The sequence below is a fragment of the Stegodyphus dumicola genome, chromosome 6 (genome assembly GCF_044657685.1).
Source record: "Stegodyphus dumicola isolate Sdum_Otavi_A_Nest chromosome 6, ASM4465768v1".
Lineage (NCBI taxonomy): Eukaryota > Metazoa > Arthropoda > Arachnida > Araneae > Eresidae > Stegodyphus > Stegodyphus dumicola.
In genome coordinates, this window is record NC_140773.1 from 139809242 (window position 1) to 139833471 (window position 24230).

At 33.8% G+C, this 24230-nt stretch overlaps 1 protein-coding gene across 1 annotated transcript in view; it reads right to left on the bottom strand.

Annotated features, from left to right (window-relative positions):
* LOC118196901 (neuronal acetylcholine receptor subunit alpha-7-like) overlaps positions 1-24230 on the bottom strand; it is a 598562-nt gene that overhangs the window by 89351 nt on the left and 484981 nt on the right. Inside the window, exons 3-4 of the mRNA XM_085818929.1 lie at positions 21391-21435; positions 1037-1146 (exon numbers count right to left, since the gene is read on the bottom strand). Coding sequence (XP_085675055.1) covers positions 1037-1146; positions 21391-21435 — 155 coding nt within the window. The remainder of the gene's footprint in view (positions 1-1036; positions 1147-21390; positions 21436-24230) is intronic.

Here is a 24230-nt window from a genome sequence, read left to right on the forward strand (position 1 = left end):
TAAAAGCAATAAACACAATTCTTAAGAATATTTGTTTATTTCTTTAATGTGATTGATTTAAATAAACATTTATTAAAATCATGAGGTGTCTAATTAGAAACATTAAATATTTTATGAAATGACACTAGCTGAATTTATTTAATTTATTATACACTTTTTTTTCTCTTTTACTATAACTGCTTTAGGCGGCCGGTTGCTTGAGCGGCTAGTGTTTAAAGAAATAATATACAAGGTATAAAAATACGCATGGGAACCTCTAATAGCCTATCAGGAAGTCTAAAGATATGATGTTTTTAAATACCTTGTGGTTTTGCTGTTGAATCGAATTTTATGTAGCGAAAGCGCCAAGAATGTGTTATTTAATAAGTAAACATACAAAACGTTAATAAGAAAAAGACAAGCAGTTTTGTAAAGCCATCTCAGTAAGAAAATTGGGCATTGATGCGATGAACTGAGAAAAGGTTTGAAAAAAAAAAAAAAAGAAAAATGTATGCCAACACTTAACTCTTCCTCGGGAATTCTAAACGTGTACTGCTATGCTGCTTTTAAATATCTGTAATTTTGCAGTTGAATTGTGTATGGTGTATATGCGAATAAAATGATGCTTAATAATAAGTTAAAAAGACAAAAAAGAATGGGTTAGACGCAGTGAAAGCAAAAGCAGATTGATAGCCTGCGAGCTTCTGCTACAGTGTAAAAATTCTTAAAAAACACTTTTAGCTACCGTTAAAAATCTGAAACCTTTCAGAATTTTTAACTTTCAACACCCATTCCGGATTTATATTTTTAACTTGATTTTTGTTTGCATATGTGTAAAGTATAGGTTTCCTCCCAAGTTCCTGAAACATTCAAAGAAGAGTACTTTCCAAGAATTTATATCCTCAGTAAAGTTTGCCTAAGGAAAAGTTAGTTTCTGGGAACGAACCCGAAAGAAGTTAAATGCACCGAAGGTTATAAAACTGCCAGTAGAAAAATAGCACAGAAGGAGGCAATCAGCATTCCACTTTCTATAAATAAGATTTAAGGAATGTCTGACCTGTTGTACATTAGCACATCCGGCTTCCAGATTCTCCAGGGAGGAATCCTAAGATCTTTTACTCCACCGTAGTCACTTGCATTCCATCGTAAGTTCACGTCCACCCATTCCTAAGGAGACACAAAGTGATGACATTTTGTTAATACATTGTCTGGGAATTCAAAAGAAAGCAAGGATGGGTAAATTTGGGAACGCCTTTTCCTTGCCTGCTTACGAAATTCCATAGAAAAGAAGCCCTTTGCTGGATGGACAAGAAGTTTGAACACGTGATGGGTGTGCAAATAAATGAATCTTTGGCATGAACTTTGAAATGACGTATTCTATTGTGGAAATCTTTTGCGTTTAAAGTAGGAAATTTATGTAAGAACGTACTGTTCGATATTTAAAATATCTTACATTATTTTTTACTCTCAGTTCTGAGCTGCATTATAGATATACATAGTTGTATTCTTAGACATGTATTTTTAGTAACATTTCGTTAAATTAATTGCATGATTTACTTGCGCATATTGCGAGATTCAATAAATTAATTACATAATTTACGTACGGTTTATTAGGTATAATTTAAACAGAAATTAGAATAGCATCTTAACATAAATTAATAAAAAATTCAAAACATAATATTTCTTAAACAGGCTTTTATTTAACTAATAATGAAATAATAGAAAAATAATTTATCACAGGTTATAATGGGAACAAAGATATTAAATATTTATCTTTGCGCAATTCATCTATAAATTCATATCACGAATTAATAAAAGCTTGGGACTTCTTTAGTAAATTTATAAAGTTAATGAATTTGAAAATGAAACTCGAATATGCTCTCAAACTTCATTATTTAGTCTCATTACCCTATCAATCAAATTGTTCAATTATGCATATAATAAATTTTATGAATGGCACAATTTTAAAAATTAATTTCTGCATATGTACTATATGATCCTTATATAGCATTCAAGATGCATGTGTAACATATATATGTATATAAAACAGGCAAATCGACAACCCTGTATTCGGCGTAGTCTTTGTTAAATCCCAATCGATTTGCCTTCCAGCAATGTCGAGAAATCGAAGGTACTGGAAATATCTCGGTGGACGGAGAATCTGAATAAGACCACAGAGATCATCAGTTTAGTTTTAGTTCAGAGCTGAGTTCAGAGTTTAATTCAGAGTATTGAGAGTTACCCAGGGATCAGTGCACGAGCTGATGCATTTGAAGTTTTTTGTGCTTTCTACGGTTCTAGTAGTTTGAAGCTGTAACTACTGAATGTACTCTGTCATACTAATAAGAGTTGTAAAGTAACATTTGAGAAAAGTTCCGGGACTCTAAAGGTTTCTTTTGGGAAAATAAATTTTATCAAGCGATCAGTGGTTCTGTTTGCATTCAGTTCAAAACGAATCCCTACGCACGAAACTCTATTAACTCATTTTTTGGATGCATCATTATTTTAAATAAATAAAATATTATATGATATTTAAACTCTGTTCGCGTCTAACGAAAAAAAAATCATGTCTAAGTTAAAGCAATGCTTTATTTGTAGCAATCGTTTACACATCGTTTTCAGCAATGGTTTGAGAATCAGAATTTGAGCAATGCTTGAGCAAAGTTTTGAGAGCCATCTGTAAGTTCCATTAAGTACAAACTCTGAAATTATTTCAATGTATAGTATATTCGCTTCTTTTTTAAGGGTAAGAAACTGATATGTTTCAGCTCAAGAAATATTAACAATAAATAAATTTCTAAGATTTATAACCATGTAGAGACTATTAGGTTATATCGAAATAAGAGATGAAAATGAGCAACGCCATCGCCGGGAATCGAACCATGGATCTCAGGAATACGCCCCCAGCGTGCTGACCACTACACTATGAAGGCATGCTAAGAAGGCGGGAGAAATACCCTATATACTCCCCGTTTTAATGTGCGACTGTGGTTTTAGGGGACAGAGTCGCCAAATTATGGGTGTAGAGAATCATCATCCACTGGCCTTTTAGTTCGGGCGCCACTGTAGAGACATTAAGTATTATTTTGGAAAGCCGGAGAGATGAAAAATTAGCAACGTCCTCGCCGTTAATCAAACCACGGACCTCTGGAATACACGCCCAGCGTGCTGACCACTACACTAAGAAGCCATGTTAAGTAGGCGGGAGAAATATCTTATAACCATAACTCTTACCTTTCAGAGTGTTTAAAAGGTATTTCACTCTTGAATACCTTTTGAAATGCTCCTCGTAAACCCTTCTCGAGTTAAGGAATAAGTCATTAAGATAAACTTTAAGACTAGTCAGTGTGGGTTATGTTACATCTTGTAATTAAAAAGACGAAATTAAAATTTTTATTACAAGTCAATTGAAGAAATCCACTAAAATGTGTTTTGTTGTTACAAAATAGAAATGGCTAAAGAAAAGCATTAAGAAAAGTATCAATCATTCCTTGCTTTAATGTTGGGAATCGCATAAAAATGCTGTTAAAGTGACTATGCACTTAAGCATTTAAAAGATATTCCTTAAAATACTTTATTGCCCAGAAAACGAAATAACATTTTAAATTTTATTTTCCATAGTTTAATTGCTGTGTGGCTTCTAAAACCAACGGTTCCTTTTTTAGTAGATTATTTACATTATGGCGGAGCAATCAAAACCTACCTGGCTAAGGAGAGGGATACTTAAGATAAATCGACTGGTATTCACATTATACATGGGGAAAAGCACGCAAATTCACATGCAGATAGCCGGAGTTTGAAGCCGGGCCAAACTGTAAGTATTCAGCAATTTTATCCCTCATCCGTCTGCGACTTTGTGCCCATTTTTAGTTGTTTCTGTAAATGGAATTTATATTCTCGTCTCCAATTACTTGTTTCCTATCACAGGTACTCATTTATGACTGACGATGATATTAATTGCGTAGTTTTAGTTCAAATGTTTAAGGCCATTTCCAACATATTAGTTCCCCGTTTCATGTTAAATGTAAAAGCGAGAGAGATACAGAAATTTTAATACAGGAAATAAAGAGAAACGACGTTATTTTAAAAGAAATTATATTTATAGCAATCATGTGTAAATATTTAAATCGTGTAAATATTAAAGTTTCATATACTTAGAAGATGTCGTAAAATATTTTTATATAAAACCGACATTTTAAAATTTCTTTCGCAAACAGTAATCATGAATTTGCTCTCGGCAATTCAGAAGGCATTTATTTAAACGTCCTATCGTTCTCAGTTGCTCTGCATTACAATTTATGACACTCTTTCGTCAAATGCATCGCACATTATGGTTAGCAGCCTAAGGGGAAGGATGCCTACGTCAAAGATTTTCTTAATTGACCTGTCTTCTGCACAATATGCACATGAAAAAAGATACGAAATCATTCATGCAGTCAGCCGGTTTGTTGGGACTTTTAGTCGAATGGAAGTTATTCTCTTTAGCTGTCTCATTCTTTTAATTACATCACACGGACCGATCTCTAAAATTGCTGAATACAGGGTCTTTGACTCGAGTTCAAATCTCGGCGAACAGGATGATTGCACGGAAGTTTTCGAGGTACATTAGTACCTCCTATAAGGGACACTCCGAATAAAGTACATCTCCGTTTAAAGGATAATTCTTTTGGTCCCAGTCCCTTTAAATAGGGACCTACATGTATTTTCCTGATACCACCTGACAAGGCACAGGGATCTCACAATGTGGATAGAATTAAGATTTTATCAATCCTAGCTCTTGCTAGGACTGACGAACAAAACCTCCTTGTACTTGTGAATTGTTTTTACATATATTATCTAGCATAGCTTCAAAGAGGAAACGATTAACAGTAAAACAAAAAAATGATGTAATTCACGTATCAGAAATTGGAAGGCTTGGGCTAAGAAATTTAGGGCAGAAATTTGGAATAATAAAAAACCGAGAAATTTGTTACTAAAGAATAGAGAAGAATTAGAATTACTAATTCAAATGAGTATTTCAAGACTGTAAAATAAAAAAATAAAAAAAAAAAAAAAAAAAAAAAACTAAAGCATGTAAAATTGATACAGTAGTGTCTCATTGGTTTTGTTTTTTAAGAGCAAGCAATAATCCTGTAAATGGAGTATTATTCTAAAAAAATTCGAAAGAAGCTTCTGGGACTACAGAACATTAAAGCATAAGGTGATTGGCTAGATAAATTTAAGCAGAGACGTAACATTGCTTTTACGACTATTTGCGGTGAAGAAAATTCAGTAGATATGCAACATGTAACAGAACAGATTAAAAAAATAGTGAAATCTGTGAAGGATAGGAGTCTGAAAACTTTTACTTATCACAGAAAACTAAATTATTTTATCGAATTTTGCCTAATAAAAGCTATGCTTGAAAGGAGAAAAGTGCTGTGGTGGTAAAAGCTCCAAGGAAGATTTCGCTGTGCTACTTCGTTGTAACATGAAGGAGAGTTTCAGCAGCTATTTGTAATTGGAAAGACCAAAAAACCAGGATACTTCAAACACATCAATCCAAAAGTTTCATCGAAATATTGGCATTAAACTGAAAATTCATGGATAATACAAAGCATAGTGACAAAATGTTTGATTGCTATTTGCAGGAGAGTTTCAGCAGCTATTTGTAATTGGAAAGACCAAAAAAACCAGGATACTTCAAACACATCAATCCAAATGTTTCATCGAAATATTGGCATTAAACTGAAAATTCGTGGATAATACAAAGCATAGTGACAAAATGTTTGATTGCTATTAATGAAACAATGTCTAGGAAAAAATAGGGAGGTTCTACTATTTCGTGACAATTCGCCAGTTCACCCATCAAATATAAAACTGAAATCAGTGAAAGTATTGTTTTTTCCACCTAATGTAACATCTGTATTACAGCCTTTGGCCCAAGGTATAATTAGGAGTTTCAATGTAGATCACAGAAATCTCTTTTTACGCATGCTCTTCGTCAGACTCTTCGCAGAAATAGCGATCAGCTTGCGAAATGCGCCCATGTGTTGAATGCCTTTCAGTAGATAGCAAAGGTTGTTAAATCCATGTCATAAAGTTGTGTTCAGCACGTTTTAAGAAAGCAGGTTTGAAAATTCTAGTTTTGAGTGCCCTGAGTGAAAATACGGATGAAAACGATTTGTTTGAAGTTCTCAAAAACTTTTTGGCAGTGTTCAAATGCAAAAATATTTAGAAATCGATGAAAACTTTGTGTGAAGATTTTTAATGACTTTAGCATCCACGTGTTAAAAATGCTTATAATTCACAGACCTTTCAAACAAATCCGAGTAACTAAAATTTTCAATAAATTTCTGTGAGTAAGAAACCTGTTTTCTACTTCACAGATTTTTTGGTATAATTAAACTTTTTTAACCAATAATTGTCATTTTTAATTAACTTCAGACTCAATACCAAAGACTATGTCACTTATTTACATATAATTTATGTAAAGTTTGATACAACCCTAATTTCTAATTAAATTACACTTTTTATTTATTATATTTACACCTTCTGAAGAAGGGACACCTCTATTTAAGGGGCAAAATGTCTGGTCCGGTGGATGTCCCTTACTGAGAGGTATTATCATATTTCTTATGCATAAGGTGACGACGAGTCAATGTTAAAATGTCCTCGACGTAGTGAGCTGTCTGCTTAGGCAACCTGACTGTTTTTCCATAATTTAATAAATAATACAGTTCAGATAATTTGGCTATTAACATTCGCCTGTGTTATAATTAAAAACGAAGAATTAAGCAACTATGTAGCACACTTTAGCTTTTAAAACAAGAACGCCAGTTTACTCAATATTATCACGTAATTCCTTACTGTGCATTCAAGCCTCCACATTTACTCAACATCAAGTCTGTTCACTGCGACCGCTCAGTCACAGAGCGAGATTGACCACTACAACCAGTTTTCTGTCTCTTTTGTTGCTAGACTCCGAAGGGGTAGGACGTGCTTCTGTTCGTTCTCACCGTAGATGACGCGTGTCTGCAATTTTGTTCTTTTTCGTGCCTTTCTGACGACCGTCTCCATATAGTTTCAAGATCTAGATGATCTAGATGCTGACTTCTGCGGTAAATGATGTTTTACGACTTGAGACGTTCTCGAAAGGAATTCCCGTGCACGTGTTGCATCTGATGCTAGAATTGGCCTTGTGTTTCCACAAAAATATACTGGAATAATAATTCAAGTCAAAATCCTTCGCTATAAAAATTTAATTTTGTTATAATGTAGCTTTGTGTAGCGAAGATGAACTGCGATTTTTTGGATTGGAACTTTACGCATTTTGTGCACGAAAGGCTGTTACTCAAAATGGTAGGACTGATTCTTACTGCTGCCGTAGTTTGCCGTTTATTGTCTTCTGTCTGGATATGTTTTCTCGATTTATACTAGTATTAATTTAAAATTTCTCGATGTCAGGATATAATAAATTTCTAGTAATTCACATTATTTGAAGTGTCATCCTTTGGGGGTAAGTTACTTTAATTCCATATTATTTTTCAGATCACACATTTCATCCTGCACGTATCCAGTATTTTTGGGTTATTACGGACACTTCCATTTATCATCACATTTGGCACATCATTTAATATTGCACTTACGATTCCGCATCATGTTACTAAAAAAGGCAGAATCGGGAAAAAAGAAGAAAATATTTAAGGTTTTTTTTTTTTTTTTCCTTTTATTTCTTGTTAATTTCGTCATTGTCATTTCAAATGAATTATTTAATTAGTGACCTATTCAATTAAAGCTTTTTAAAATGAAACTCTTTTTTATCCCTCATTTTTTTTGATTACTTACGTTATAAGAATGAAAACTTTAATGGATTAGAGATGCTAAAAATTTGTAATTTCAATAATTGACCGATTAATTATTTATGTTTTAATTAATGAAAAAGAATATGATATCATAAGATAAAATGGCATAAAATCTTCCTAGTTTGTTCATAAAAAATAAGTTTTATCTGAAAGTTGTTGAAGGAAATTAATTTTTTATCCAGTATGTAATTTATTAGTTTATCTCTTTCAGTTTACTGAAGATATGCGAAAACCTGGAATTCAAAATTGTTGTTTTTAAAGAATCGAAGTGGATATTCATGATATTCTGTCAATAATAAATTTACGTAGCCAAACAATAGACCATTCTAAAAAAAGGAAATTTTGAATCGTTTAATTAAGTAATTAATTGTTACTGAGTTCGTAAATTTCAATTTCAATTTTGTTGGCAACCGCCGTCGATTCCCCTAGCGCATGCGCATGATAAGCAAGTTCTCTGCTGCGTAATACTTATACTTAGTTAATACGCAGTTAGCCAAAGTCAATGGTGAGTAATGCATGTAAGCGAGAAGGGCTAAGCGCTGTGTAATATCATGTTTCTACTCTGCTGTTCAACGTCTTCGTAGTTTAAATAAATGTTTGTTATATACATAGAAGACTTCATTTTATTCTTCATAGGTTATGGGCCCAGATAGCGCTTAACTGTGCGGAGCAACTACCATTGTTAAATTCTTTCGGCAAGCCAAGCTGCGTCGACTGAAATGAAAATGGCGACGACTAATACAGTGTCAATTGAAAAGCTAAACAAGGACAACTTTGACACGTGGAAGTTGCAAATGGAAGCAATACTGATTAAAAATGATCATTGGGACTATGTAACTGGGAAAATTCCGAAACCAGAACCTGGTGATGAAGAATTTGCTAAATGGAAAACTACTGACCAAAAGGCACGAGCGGATATAATCCTATCCACCTTACCCAGTGAACTTCCACAAGTAAAGAATTGTGTAACATCTCACGAACTGTGGCGTAAATTACATTCTATTTACGAATCGAATGGACCAGCTAGAAAGGCCACAATTCTAAAAAAATTGCTTTTTACAAAAATGAGTGATTCTAAACAAATGACTGTTCATCTAAATGATTTTTTCATTCTTGTGGACAAACTGAAAGAAATGGAAATAAACATTGCGGATGATTTGCTTACAATATTGCTTTTATATAGCATACCGGACTCTTATGAAAGCTTTCGAATAGCAATCAAATCTCGTGATGAACTGCCTTCTCCAGAAATGCTGAAAATTAAACTGTTGGAAGAAGCGAACGCTCGCAAAAATAAAGATTCATCGTTTTCTGAACCACAACATGCGTTCTATTCGAAAGATCGGAAGTATACTCAACGACCGATTCCTAAACCGAAACCAGATAAGTCTGCAAACCGAAGACAGTATCCAGTTAACTACAGATGCAACTTCTGCCATATCTATGGGCATAGAGCATCGGAATGTATGAAGAAAAATAAAGAAACTAAAAGCAAACGCCTCAGTGAAACTGCGATGTCTGCAGAATATCAGAATTCCTTGGAGCGAGAAAAAGCCGTAGCATGCACTAACAGTAATTCTAAAGACATTTTTTGTCTGGATAGTGGTGCAACATCGCATATGTGTAACAGCAAGGAACTGTTTCAAGAAATTCACGAGGTAGGTGATACTTATGTTAAATTAGCTGCTGATAAAACTGTTAAAGCTATTGGGAAAGGAACTGTTAAATTTAAAGTTCGCATAGGTTCTAAAACTGAAAATATCAAACTCAAAAATGTATTGTGTGTACCTGATTTGAAAAATAATTTAATCTCAGTGTCTAAAGTAACTGAAAATAATCTTTCAGTAATTTTCAAAGAAAAATGTGCTCAAATAATTAATTCTAATAACGAAATAGTAATTCTGGCTAAACGCGAAAATGATCTTTATTTTGTCATACCAATATTTGAATCTGTATCAATTGCTAAAGAAATAGATCAGTGGCATATAAGATTTGGCCATTTAAATGAAAATGATCTTAAAAAACTTCAAATAAATAACATGGTTAGAGGTCTTTCTTTTTCTCAAAATGACTCTCTTTCTACTTGTAAGGTATGCATTCAGGGTAAACAAACCGTAACCCCACTTCCCAAAGAATCTGAATATAGAAGTACTGAATTGTTGAATCTAATTCATTCTGATTTGTGTGGTCCCATGAGAACTGAATCAATCGGTGGATCATTTTATTTCGCAACATTTATTGATGATAAATCTCGATATGTTCGTGTTTATTTTCTAAAATCTAAGGATGAGGTTAAAGAAGCTTTCAAAAATTTTAAAGCATCTTTTGAAAATAAACTTAATTCTAAAATCAGAATCCTGCGAACCGATAACGGGCTAGAATATTTAGGGAAAGACTTTAATAAATTTCTTAATGATGCGGGAATAAAACACGAAATGAGCACTCCTTACACGCCAGCCCAGAATGGCGTCGCCGAAAGATTAAATCGCACTTTAGTTTCAATGGCGCGATGTTTGTTATTGCAATCCAATTTGCCTCAGAAATTCTGGGCCGAAGCCGTCAATACGGCTGCTTACATTCGAAATCGCTGCCCAACGCGAGGTTTAAAAGACGAAATAGAAACACCTTACGAAGTGATGTTTGGCAGAGTACCTGCTGTCTCTCACTTCAGAACCTTTGGCCAAAAAGCATTTTCGCTAAATAAAAGGCCAGGAATAGGCAAATTTGATATTCGATCTAAAGAATGTATTTTTTATTGGCTATTCTGATGAATCAAAAGCGTATAGACTCGGGATTTCGAGGCAAGTAAAGTGATAATAAGCAGAGACGTAAAATTTATTAATGAATTTGAAAACTGCTGTAGTTATGACTCAGAGCAAGAAATAAATCTGCCTTTCGCTCCGGAGGAAAAAATTATAAATAAAACATGTGAAAAATCATCACCTCTGAACGGTAGCGAGTCGCCACTTGACTCTGAATCTGAAAAGGAAAGCGGAAGTGATTTAGATAGCGAAATCAGTGCTTCCTATCCTGATTAAAAGGGGGTCTGGTCGACCCAAGAAAATAAAAACAGGTTTGCCAGGAAGGCCTAAAAAAGAATATCACTATACAGTTGTAAATAAAAATGAACAAACTCAAAATGTTGTTGAGGAAAGCATTAACCCTACGGTGCAAGAAGCATTAAATGGACCATATGGCTGAAAATTGGCATAATGCCATGCTGTTAGAATATAACTCGCTTGTTCAAGAAAAGGCTTGGGAATTAGTAAAAAGACCTGAAAACAAGAAAGTTATTGCTAGTAAATGGGTTCTTAAAATATAATCACGACGGCACTATCGAAAAATACAAAGCAAGGCTAGTTGCTAAAGGGTGCGCTCAAATCCCTGGTCTCGATTTCACTGAAAACTTTTCCCCTGTTGCTAGATTAAGTTCCATAAGAACAGTTTTAGCCTACGCAGTAGAACACAATCTCAAAGGTTACCAATTAGATTTTGTAATGGCCTATGTAAATGGAAATTTAGATGAAGAAATCTACATGGAAATTCCCGAAGGTTTTCGCGATGAAGCTAATTCAGATAAAGTGTGTTTTATAAAGAGATCATTATACGGTCTTAAACAGTCAGGACGTCAGTGGTACAAAAAGTTGGATGAAAAATTGAAATCTATGAAATTTAAATCTCTTAATTAAGATAATTGTGTTTATATTAAAAAGATGCCTAACAGTGAAACTATTATAATCGTTTATGTAGACGATCTTATCGTTTTTACCGATTCTCAGCAAACGTATGAAACAATTCGCGATAGTTTAGCTTCTGCTTTCAAAATGAAAGACTTGGGAAAATTACATTATTGCTTAGGAAGAGAATTTTACCAAAATGAGAATTCAATTAAAATTTCTCAAAAGAAATACGTTGATGATATTTTAAATCGGTATAACATGCAAAATGCTAAATCTGTGTCTTCACCTATAGATAACAGGAAAAAATTATCAAAAGAGATGAGTCCTAAAAACGAAAACGAAAACGAAATCGCTGACATGAAAAATGTTCCATTTAGAAATCTGATCGGATCATTAATGTACCTTTCAGTAGCTACTAGGCCAGATATCACATACGCCGTGAATTTCTTAAGTCAATTTAACAACAATCCTGGAAAAGAACATTGGCATGCTGCGAAAAGAATACTTCGATATCTAAAGGGAACCCAAGATCAAGGACTAATTTATACGAAAACAGGAAAACCACTCATCGCCTTTGTGGATGCAGACTGGGCATCAAATGTCGATGATAGAAAATCTTACACCGGTTTTGTATATATATTAAGTGGTTCAGCTATAACCTGGGAATCACGAAAACAACGCAGTGTAGCTCTATCTTCAACGGAGGCGGAATATATGGCTCTGTCTGAGGCCGCCAAAGAAACTGTCTACCTACGTCGCTTCCTGAAGGAGCTGGGTTACAACATAGAACACCCAACAAAAATATACTGCGACAATAAAGGAGCTCAGAAAATTACAAAGAACTCTGTGTTTCACTCCCGTACAAAGCACATAGACATTCGCCATCATTTTGTGCGTGAAGTGTATGAACGCGGTGAATTAGATGTGAAGTACATACCTACCAGTGAAATGGGAGCTGATGTGTTAACCAAACCCCTGACTCCTGTTAAACATCAAAACTGTTGTACAATTGTAGGATTGAATACTGTTTAATATGTATTTTGTTTTATTTTTCAGGAATAGGAGAATCAACGTCGAAAGGGGGTATGTTGGCAACCGCCGTCGATTCCCCTAGCGCATGCGCATGATAAGCAAGTTCTCTGCTGCGTAATACTTATACTTAGTTAATACGCAGTTAGCCAAAGTCAATGGTGAGTAATGCATGTAAGCGAGAAGGGCTAAGCGCTGTGTAATATCATGTTTCTACTCTGCTATTCAACGTCTTCGTAGTTTAAATAAATGTTTGTTATATACATAGAAGACTTCATTTTATTCTTCAAATTTGTTTTAAAGCAGAAAATTTTATGAAGACGTAAGACGATAACTTCCTTTTTAAAAATTGTTTTAGTAAAACCATTGTTTTAAAATTTGGATAAATTTGCTTTTTTATATATAAAAGAAAACTCCTTTTTCTCAGTGAAACAAAAATTCCATTTCTTTCAAATTTTGTATAACAATTGCATTAAAAAAATGAAGATGAAAGAGAGCTTGATTATGCCCCATCTTAAATAAGTACCTGAGAGCGACATACCAGAAAGAAAACACAAATGTTACATATTTTAACAATTTTTAGTCTAAATAGTCGCCCACACAGGAAAGTGATTAATGACTCTGGCTCTCGTACCGGATGGCCCGGATTCAAGTTCTGGAGAAAACATGGTCGTTTGTAAATGTATAGTTTCTTGCAGCGGGGGGCACTTAATATATGCGGAGAGCCGAAAATTCTATTTAAAAGTTAGTGGTAGGGGAAGAGGGATGGGAGATCTTCGGATACACCCCCGGGGTGCTCTCCTTGAAAACTGGGGCGGAAATGATCATAAAGCTGGACTGTCACCTATATGGTGCTCAAGGCTCTGGCCAACAGACGCAATCTCATACTCCTTGCCACGATTATAATTCGTGGGTTTGTTCTAGTTATATCAGATAAGTGAGATTAGTAACAACAACAGCACTAATCTAAATAGCTCTGCTGGCGTTTAGTCTCTTAAATATTTTTTCTGAGGTTAAGCAAAGTTTGTTTAGCGAAAACTGAAAAGAACGATATCAAATCCATGCTACTAAATGTATAAATATTCTACGAACCGTAATCATGAGCAATTTATAAAACATATGAAATAACCTATTGAAATCTTAGATTTGAGGCAGGGCGAAAGAACTTATTTTAGATATAAGTAGGTAATTGGAACTCGAAAGAATAGCTAAAATCAGAAAATAGCTGTTAGAATAATAAGTTTGAATCGAAAACGCTTTACGCAATATAACCACAATTATTCGAACCAACCAAACTGAGCATGGTTTGGATAATCGGAAATTTTAAAAAATAAAGTTTCCAAAAAAGTGACTTTGTGATAAGTTCGATTCTAATTTAATTTTAAACTAATTCCAGAATTTCATCTGTTATCTGAGTTGGATCTTCTGAACAGCGAGGCTGAATAAAACACATCCACTGGAGTATTTGCGAATGATTTTGCAGCCTTTCGATTTTTTACTTAATATTTTAAAATAATAAGATTGTGATAGTAGTTACGGATCCAGTTTCTAAATTTTTTCTGCCCAAAATCGGGGACTAACCTACATTGTATTGGTTTGCTAACGATTTGCCGCTAACGTCTTCTTTAAGATCTTCCAAGATACTTAAATATGTATCTCAACGTTTCATCTTAAACTGATAAGCGGTGCCATTTATGATTAGCTATTATGAATGAAAGGTTCAGAAAGCAAATAAATCTTATAAAATTCATTCGAGATGCAATTTGTGTTAAATTTCATCAAAGCTTGCAACTACGCCAGTGAAGGACTTCTAGCATTGTGTTAGACCAAGTGAGCTAACAGTTTGAGACTTTTTGATTGCGCACGTTAAGATGCAAGAATGAATGCTTCTCTAAGCGGCATATTGCCTCTGAAAATTCAACATTTATTATGATATGATCATACACTTTATACGAACGTCCTGTGTCTAAATAAACATTCTTAGACTCTGAATTTTAAACCTAGGTTGTTATAGTTGCAGAGACCATTTAAGGAGCAATAAAAAAATCTAATAATTAATATACGATATACGAAAATCCTCCTTTCATAGTAATACTCTGGGTAAATCTGCGAAACCCTAATGCAGGGTTGCTCTCATCCATTTAAGAAACTGACTTTCAGAAGAGTGCCAGCACCTTTAAAAATCATATTTTAATTGGATAAAAGGTTCCATTCAGAAGATATCTTTTGTGTCATCTTACATAGCGCGTTAGTATATTTAGAACTGGATTTTCGAAGCCGGAAACTCGAAAAATGAGCTTAACTCTAACTTTTATAAGATCTTCCAATATGTACCAAATGTATGTAACCCCCAACAGCACGCCCTTAAAACCCCAACAGCACGCCCTTAAAACCCCAACAGCACGCCCTTAAAACCCCAACAGCACGCCCTTAAAACCCCAACAGCACGCCCTTAAAACCCCAACAGCACGCCCTTAAAACCCCAACAGCACGCCCTTAAAACCCCAACAGCACGCCCTTAAAAACGCAACAGCATGCCTTGGAGAAGCAATTTCCAGGCATTTTTCTATCGCGTACCCCTGAGACGAAAATAATTATAACTTGTACTCCACATAACGTAATACTATAGAATGTAATGTAATACAAAGGTAAATCATCCTGTATTTGCACTTTACATCGGATACCTTTCTTTAATTCGCACGCTATTCATCTGAAATTTATACTGGTTGCCCTATCTAGTACATGGATACCAAACTATGAAAGGAAAAAACTTGGAGAACGATCATGCGTGGTTATTTTTTTCTTCTTTAAGTTTTCATGTCTCATCAAATATTCACTTTGTTCGTCAAATTTCATTTTAATGCTTCTCTTGAATATTGTCATGTTTACTGTATGTTTGGTTAAATTTGTATGAAAACTCTTCATGTTATAAACGAATTACAGGCAAAAATAACTGCAGTTTCTATACGTGTATGATATATATATATACACACACACATATATATACGTCTTAATTTTATCAAATTATACACAATCATTCTTCATAGCACATAGCATATTCTGTGAAGGCTGTAGATCATTTCTTGTTTTCTGTGATGCAAGGTATATATACGAGTGTATATATATATATATTTAGTGTTGTATGATCTTAAATTCATTTAGTGCGAAAACAAGTTACTACTACTTGCGCAATTGCTGCAAAGTTAGTTAATAATAATTTTTTTCCTAAACAACATTGATTAATTGATTATATTATCTGCTAAGTTTAATTAAAGTAGAATTATTTTAAAAGAGTGAAACCATACTGGTAAGTTATATTTTGAAAGATGTTAGTTACTTCAAAACATCTTTCAAAATATAACTTACCAGTATGGATTCACTCTTTTAAAATAATTCTACTTTAATTAAACTTAGGAGATAATATAATCAATTAATCAATGTTGTTTAGGAAATAAATTATTATATATATATATATATATATATATTATTCTTCCACGGTCCCGTAAATTCATTCGTAAATGAATTTACAGAGTCGTTACGTTTTGAAAATGTCAGACATATCAGACGTAGAATTAAAATGCATGATGCTTATGAGAAAAAATTTGATCCTGTAGTAATTAAAATTCATCTTTATCACTGTTTTAGAAGAAAAACTAATTCTTATGGAATCTGTGAAGCAAAGTTTGAAAGGATTCGCTTACCCTGCCTTTCGATTACTTTTTAGCCGTTATAACAGTTTCGGAGACTGACAAGAAATATCTTGCGGTTCATAAATTAGTTTTACTGCTCGAGTATGACTTAAAAATTGTAAGAATGTGAGATTTAGGTGTAACACATTTAAGCACCGCAACTCTCCTTTGGGAGTTATAGGGCTAGTTTGCAGGAAAATAAGAGCATAATTAAATTTGAATGCAACATACAAGCATTTGCAACTTTTCTTTTGGGCATGTTTTCTTGAATTCTTCCAGTAATAGCTGTGCATTTAACGAATTCGAAGTGGATACTGAAATACATTTTGCAAATAAATTTGAAGTAGAAATAACAAGTGAAAATGAGTAACGTTTCAATGATTTTCTGAGATTTTAAACCCTAAGTTTATATATCCAACGGTGTAAAAAATCACAATTAATGACACGTAATCAACAAATAATTGATATAAATTATAGCAAAAAAATATTGGCCTATAATTCTGATTTCTCTCTAAAAACAGGGAGACAAAACTGTGACGCACACGGTAATCATTGCTGTTTGGATGTTTGTTGATAAGTAGTGCTTCAGTCAGTTCTGAATGAGCCATCGTAGTGTTGAGTCTTGAAGCAGGTGTTTTGCAACAGCATTTTGTGTATTTTATATTTTGTGTCATACATAACTATTTGCTCTTTTTAACTTTTCTTCATAACTATTTGCTCTTTTTAACACTTTGCAGAGATTCGTAATTTTCCAAGATTTTGTTTTTCCTTTTATCCATTATAGTGCATAATAAAATGACTAAAAAGCGGAAAGTAATAGTAGGCGTGTGAGGTTTATCTATTTATTTTTAACTAATTGTTAAATTTAAATTGTAAGCCTTTCCTATCACTCTCTTTTTACCCACGCTTTTCATGCCAGAATGTAAATAAGACAGTGAGCTTTTATTCAAATTGAAGTAGAAAGAAGCGCTATTTAAACAAATTTTTAGAAGTTAGTTTTAGAGCGTGTCTGCCTGTTCCAGGCCACGTTCTGCCGTGATTATTAGCAATCAATTTGATTCTGTGGCGTTGACTACTTCTAGCCAGTTGGCTTGTCTCGCCGGTTTTCTATAAACCATAGCTTCTTGTGAACGTTAAATTATTCTATGATCCGTTAGGCTAATCTATTACATTTGACATTGTTCAGCGTTACGTATTTAAGCCAGAAGTGCTTCGCTTGTGTAAACACAAGTATGGTCTTTGTAAATTTTTGTGATCGAATAAAAGGGCTGTTTACACCTTTCTTCTGACTGTTGCAATTCCCCCTTTTTTATTAAAAAAATTTTTTTAGAGTTTGTGTGGGAAGGCATTACCAGTTGACCTATGGTACATCGCTGGTGTCCCGCACACTTTTACCTGTACCTGACTTTGTCTGTCTTCAGTTTAAGACAAGAGCGTTATTCCTCTGCAGTCTTTCTAGAATCCACCATTATATGTTCCCAAAGAAGGTGAGACTTTACAAAGATATTGAAAGGAAAGCAGACGAAAAAATCAGAGAGTTATCAGATATATCGAAAACCTCTCTCAGGATATATCCCAGAAAAGTGGAAGACCTTCTCCATTGTTGGAGTTCTTTTCTATAACTTTAGATGAACCAACTGGCATATCTGGTGTTGAACAATTAAATACACTCTTTTGCAAAAAAATCGAAGCACCATGAAGGAAGTGGTTGTTTTTGATAAAATTGAATATGTGTATAGCTCACACACAAATAATAAAAAAATTAAGAAACCAATGTCATAGTACCTGTTCAGGGCTCACAATCACCCATTGAGTATTCAAATTAGTAGTTGGTCGAACCGCCCCTGGCGGCAATAGCATACTTAAATTCGTCGATGCAAGGAATGGTAGAGGTTCCTAATGTCATCCTGCGATACATTCAGCCAGGCATTCATCAGTTGTCGCTACAGATCTGCGATATTTTGTTGTGCCCGAATCTGGAGGACTTCCATGCCCCAGACATGTTTGATTGTTGAAAGGTCCCGTGACCTTGCTGGCCAAGGAAGAGTATCAACCGCAAGGAGACAGTCCAGAGATATGCGAGCGGTATGTGGCCTGGCATTATTGCAAGAAAATGGCCCCAGGATGACGTGCCATGAAGGGTAATGCAACCGGCGCATGATGGTATCAACATATCGTTAAACTGTTAAAGATGTACGCAGGATGACTAAAGATGACCTACTGTCGTAAGAAATAGTGCCCCAAACCATCACACCAGGGTTTATGGCCGTATGCTTTTGTAAAACAAAGGCTGATTGGGACCGCTGGCCCCGTCCACTCCAGACACGAATACGGTGGTCATCTGCTTCAATAATGAAGCGGGATTCATCGCTGAACACTATACAATGCCAGTCTGATTGCAGTCATGATGATCGGCTGCAACACCACTGCAGACGACTCCGCCGATATTGTGGGCTCAAATGCAAACGCCTTAAAGGCCTCTGTGAGCGTAACCCCGTCTCAGACAAGTGCCGTGAGATGGTGGGCGGTACCAAAGCGGCTGTAGTGCTTTGAATAGTCGGCAATGATACCTTTGGGGCGGTTCGGCCCTGGCGAACAATCATCCTATCTTACCTAGGATTAGTGCTCCTTGGCCTTCCAGATCCTTCATTTCGTCGGGAATTTCCTTCGTTGTAATAGCATCTTTAGTTGCTTGTTTACGGAATTACAATGGCAGCAACAAAAAAAGATAAATTTTCCGCGTCTGTTACTAGTTTTATACTTTGCGAATTGCGCGCTATGATCGCAATTCTTGTTCATTTCCCTTGACACTTTAATAATTTGCATGTTCGATCAAGATGCAGTTGTATACCAAATTTTGTGACGATCGCAAAATCTTCTTGGTGCTTCGAATTTTTTGCAAAAGAGTGTATTTTTTTAAGAAGTATTGATGATGATTTTAATGTCATTGTATAATTTGCTAGTCTGGAGTCATCGCATGGTAAAATAAGAGGGTCAGACATATATGAGAAGTAATATTATGCCTAAAAAATCTAAAATTAAATTGTAGTATACTCATTAATGTGTATACTGATGGAGCGTCATCAATACGTTAAGTCAATGATACTGTAACTTCGCTTGAAAAATTTCTAAATCGTCCTATGCATAAATATCATTACAGTATGCACGAAGAGGCAACGTGTGCCATAACTTTAAATATGCAGCATGTTATGTTACCGGTTGTGAAATGTGTGAATAAAATTAACGCAAGTACATTAAACAGACGAGAATTCAGAGGATATTGTGAATTGTTAGATTTGGAATATGGGGATCTTAACTGTCATTATGAAGGGAGCTGACTTTCTATAAGGCACGTTCTAAGTAGATTTTTGGAAATTGGAAAAATGCTGTTTCTAATTTTTTATCGCAGTAATATGAACCACATAAAAAAACCTATTATTTTCCAACGACTGTCTATTTGTCTTGACGTTTTTAGTCGATATTACTAGCCATTCCACTGATCTAAATTTAAAACTACAAGACAAGAATAAATTATTTACTAGCTTAGTAAATCCGAAATTAGAATAACTAACACCCAGAAAAATTAAAGAAGAAACTCAGTGGGTCACTAGCCACCCTGAAGAGGCAGACATGTGAAAAAGGAATTTTGAATTTTATTGAGAAACCGTGGTGGTCCAGAACAAGTCGTGGAGGACATATGCGAAACATTATTCTTGATTTTCAAATCGTAACATTTACCTGATGTAGAGCTATATAAGAATATCAGTATCAGTATCAGTAATGGGCACAGCCCGAACCAAACAAGTTGGTCTCATGATCATAAAGGGCTACACCCTTTTGAACAAAAGAAAACAATTGAAACATAAAATAACTAAATGGAAATAATCATGTGTTAATAATAATTAAAACATAAAAGTGAAGAAAAAGAACAAATACAAATATTTAGACAAAAGCAGACACACACACATACACACACGCACACACAAAAAAAAAGTTATATGATAAAGTGAATGAAAAAAATGTAGATGAATGTATCTGTATTGTCTTAGGATGATTAAATCTTTAATAATTTATTAAATAGGAATACAGAATGTTTTACACAAAAATTGAATTTGAGCGTATTACTTTACGTACATCTGGCACAAGTAAAAAAAAAGAGGGGGAACAGTTCTATATTACTCGTTTTTACTGGGCCGATTGACGAAACGTAATTTTCTTTTATCATGTTTCAAAAGTGCAAGTTTTAACATATATTAGATTTATATATAGGATTGTTCTAATATAGGTATTTTGGTACATAATCGGACTTTTCCTGAAATGACATGCCTATTTTTTCCATATTTCAATTATACGATTCAAATTATCTCAAAATGCCAAGTTCTACAAAAATCGCATGAATAGCATTTACAGAATTAGCTCCTGAACGTTATTTATATTTGGTATATATTTATTAACATCTCTTTTTTTTATTAAACTTACTTTATTCCATCTTTCACAATTCGAAATTTCGGTTCAATGCTAAAAACATTTTCAGATATTTTCTGATTTATTTTAAAATTTTTATATTTTAGCAAACTATACTAATTCTACAAAAAAATATTTGAATTATAATTTATGAGGTTTTCACCATCCTCTTGAGACAGGTGCATTTCTAGGCTTACCTGCGAAAAAAATTAGAGTGTTTTCTTCAAAACTTCCCAAGGTACGTGAATTTATATATTGGTGCTTTTCGAAATGAAAGGAAAGGAAAATAAGTTACCATAAATTAAGAAACTTATTCTTGAGGTGAACTGGAAAAAGAGCGCCAAGATAAATTTTTGCATTTCTCGGTAAGTTTCTCACAAAATTTTACGAAATTTAATATCTAGGCATAATTTGTGTCGTAGAATTAAAATCGGGAAAAAATATGTTCATGTCATTTCAGTCCGGTTTTGTGTCAGAATACCTGTGTTAGAAAAAGGCTATATATAAATATAATATATACCCTAAGCCGCGTTTTCGAGACATGAAAAATGCAAGCTAAATTTCGTCAATCAGCCCAGTAGAACGAGGACTATAGAACTGTCCCTTTATTTCCTTTCTTTTTTTCATTGTGTACATGTGAACTGCAATGAGAGTTATTAAAACACACTTTACAATATATCATAAAAATATATATAAAGGTCTTACCAGATTCAGCCAAACGTTTGTTGTGATAATTTGGCTCTTTTCTTCCTAAAATGAAATGAAGTATTTATAAGAAAAGCAAATCAACATGATGAAAGCACTAAAAATTACAATTAAAATACATAGAAACCAATATTTTTGGTGTCATAAACAAAATTAGTGATACGAAATTTGTTAATAAGTTCATGGCTTTTAATATTATCTATATTTACTTTTCCAGAGAAATATTCATTATATTATCCCCTAACATAAATTTAGTAGAATGTATCAAAATGAGGTAACCCAGAAGTATGAAATTTAATTCCGAAAATTATTTTTTAAAAGGAACTTCAATATAAATCATATTTTTTTAACAGGACTTGAATTTAAATCATGAAAAGGATTTTGAAAGGTATTTGAATTTAAATCACGAATAAGAAAAATTCAAACTTTGAAAAAGAAAATTAATAAACCATGTAGTTATCATCATTGATCGAAAATTCGTTGACTTTTCAAGGGGAACAAACCAACTCCCGTTCAATGAACAATAATTAATAAATGCGAATGTGTTTCGTCTTTTACTCAAGTAAGAATGAAGATGCCAAACTGGCAAATTTAGTTAAAGCCAAAATTGTATTCGTTAAGTGATTAGATTTTTTTAGAAAACTTGAGATATTAAAGCCAAATTAGAGTTACCTCATTTTGATATATTCTACTAAATTTATATTAGGAGATAATATAATCAATATTCCTTTAGTAAATAAATTATTATTATCTTACTTTGCAGCTATTGCGCAAGTATTAGAAAAACTTGTTTTCGATTTCAATGAATTTCAGTTCATTCAATATTTTTCCAGAGAGGTACAGCCAAATTTAAGTCATCAAAACTCCTTTTAGAATTGTTTGTACATTCAACATGGGTACTAATTATTAGTGGGACAATGTTTAAACATCATCTCGATACAAATACGGGGTGGTCATAAAAAAACTTCCTCGATATATGAACCCTTAGTGACGTATTTGCTCAAACAATTGAAATGAAATTTCAGATATTATTATTTGAAAGTATGCGCTGGAGATTGTGATGATTTAAAACAGACTCTCATGGTTACGGCTGCAGTGTAAAAATTCCGGAATTTAAAATTCACTTCTCATGCGCACATTAATCAAAGAATTGAGAAACCATGAATAGATTTGGAAAGATAAACATATGCCGAAAATTTCTGGTGTAAAACATCTGCAAAGAACATTGTAAAGGTCTAATGATCACATAAGAGAGAAGAGAGGAAAAACTTTCATTTGGAATCACAAATTTTAAACATACCCACTTCATTAGACGATAATGTATTGCATGCGGGAGATTGTTGACAACAGCGACGAACGTAACATCGCAGGAGGAATCTGTGAAACTTCACGTTTTTGCAGCATCTTTGAGCTCTGAGAAAAATTGTGGATTAAATAAGTAGACCTTAAATTTCAGATAACCATACAACCAGAAATTTATCTTAGAGAGGTCGGAGTATCGCAGTGGCCTCTAACCTGCAACAGGAGATGATTCTATCTTAAAACGTTGTACACGCTAAAAGCTTGTAATTCAAATGAAAGTTTTTTTCTTCTTTTTACTTTCTTGTTTTAACATCCGTCCTTTACAATGCTGTTCTTTCCGAATGCTTCGCTTTCCAACGCTATTTGTCTTTTTCTAATGCTGTGATGAATTTGCGAAGGAAAATGTAAGTGTTGCCTTTAGAAAATTTCGAAATATTTTCATTGCTAACCTCACCGTGAGAACTCCATGTTTTTAAATCATCACTATCTCGAGGGCAAATGTTCAAATAACAATATCTTAAATTTAATTTCGACTGATTTAGCAGATAGGCCGTTATGGATTTATACACCAGGGATTTTTTTTTTTTTTTTTTTTTTTTTTTGTGTGATCACCTGATATGTTTACTTTAGGAAAAATCCACGCAAGATAAAATTTCTAACTCTGTATTTTTCGTGAATAAGTACAAAAACATATATTTATGCAATCGCCTTGCAGGAAGGTTCATAATAATTCTGTTTATGTTCTGCTTAATACATATTCCTAGAACGATATTTTCATTGATGTTTAAACTGAATCCCTTCTCCTCTCTGAGCATTAGTATCTCGTATTGCTGATTGTTATGCTATCAGTACCAAATCTGATCTGCTATCTTACATGTGAGGTTAAAAGGATACACGCATATGTGAAGATATTTCTCACGGAAATGCAAATACAAATTTCTTGGATTCGGTCGCCTTTTACAAAATTGCTTTACTGACACAGAAAGCACATTCGAGGGATCAGTCTTTCTTTTATGCTGTTCTTTAGCTACCCTGAAAAGCGCTACGGTAGTTTTAAATTAAGATTTTATGCCTAGCTTGACAAAAAGTAATGAATTGTGGTCCTTCGTAGGATTATCTTTGAAATGTGTATTTTAGTTTCGTTAAGTTGACTGTTATCTTTATATTTTTATTGTAATCCTCAAGAAGAGAGGAAGGGATACTTGCATGCAGATGAATACTTAATAATTAACTTAAAGTTTTAACGTTAATTATTAAGTATTCGTCTGCATGCAAGTATCCCTTCCATCTCGATAACTCCCGAAAAGAAGTTAGTAGCACTTTGCAACATTAATCCAAACATAATTAAGCAAAAATCAAGCAAAAGTCCTTAACCACTCTTACATCATATTAGCTGATAACTGTCCAGTACATAAGTCTTCCAAATGATACTAAGAAAAGACTATGTGAAGTCCATTTGTAGCAAAATCAAACCTAGAAATGGCAAAATTCGAAAAATGGCGCCATTTTCTCAAATTCCGGGAAGGAAATTTAGATTT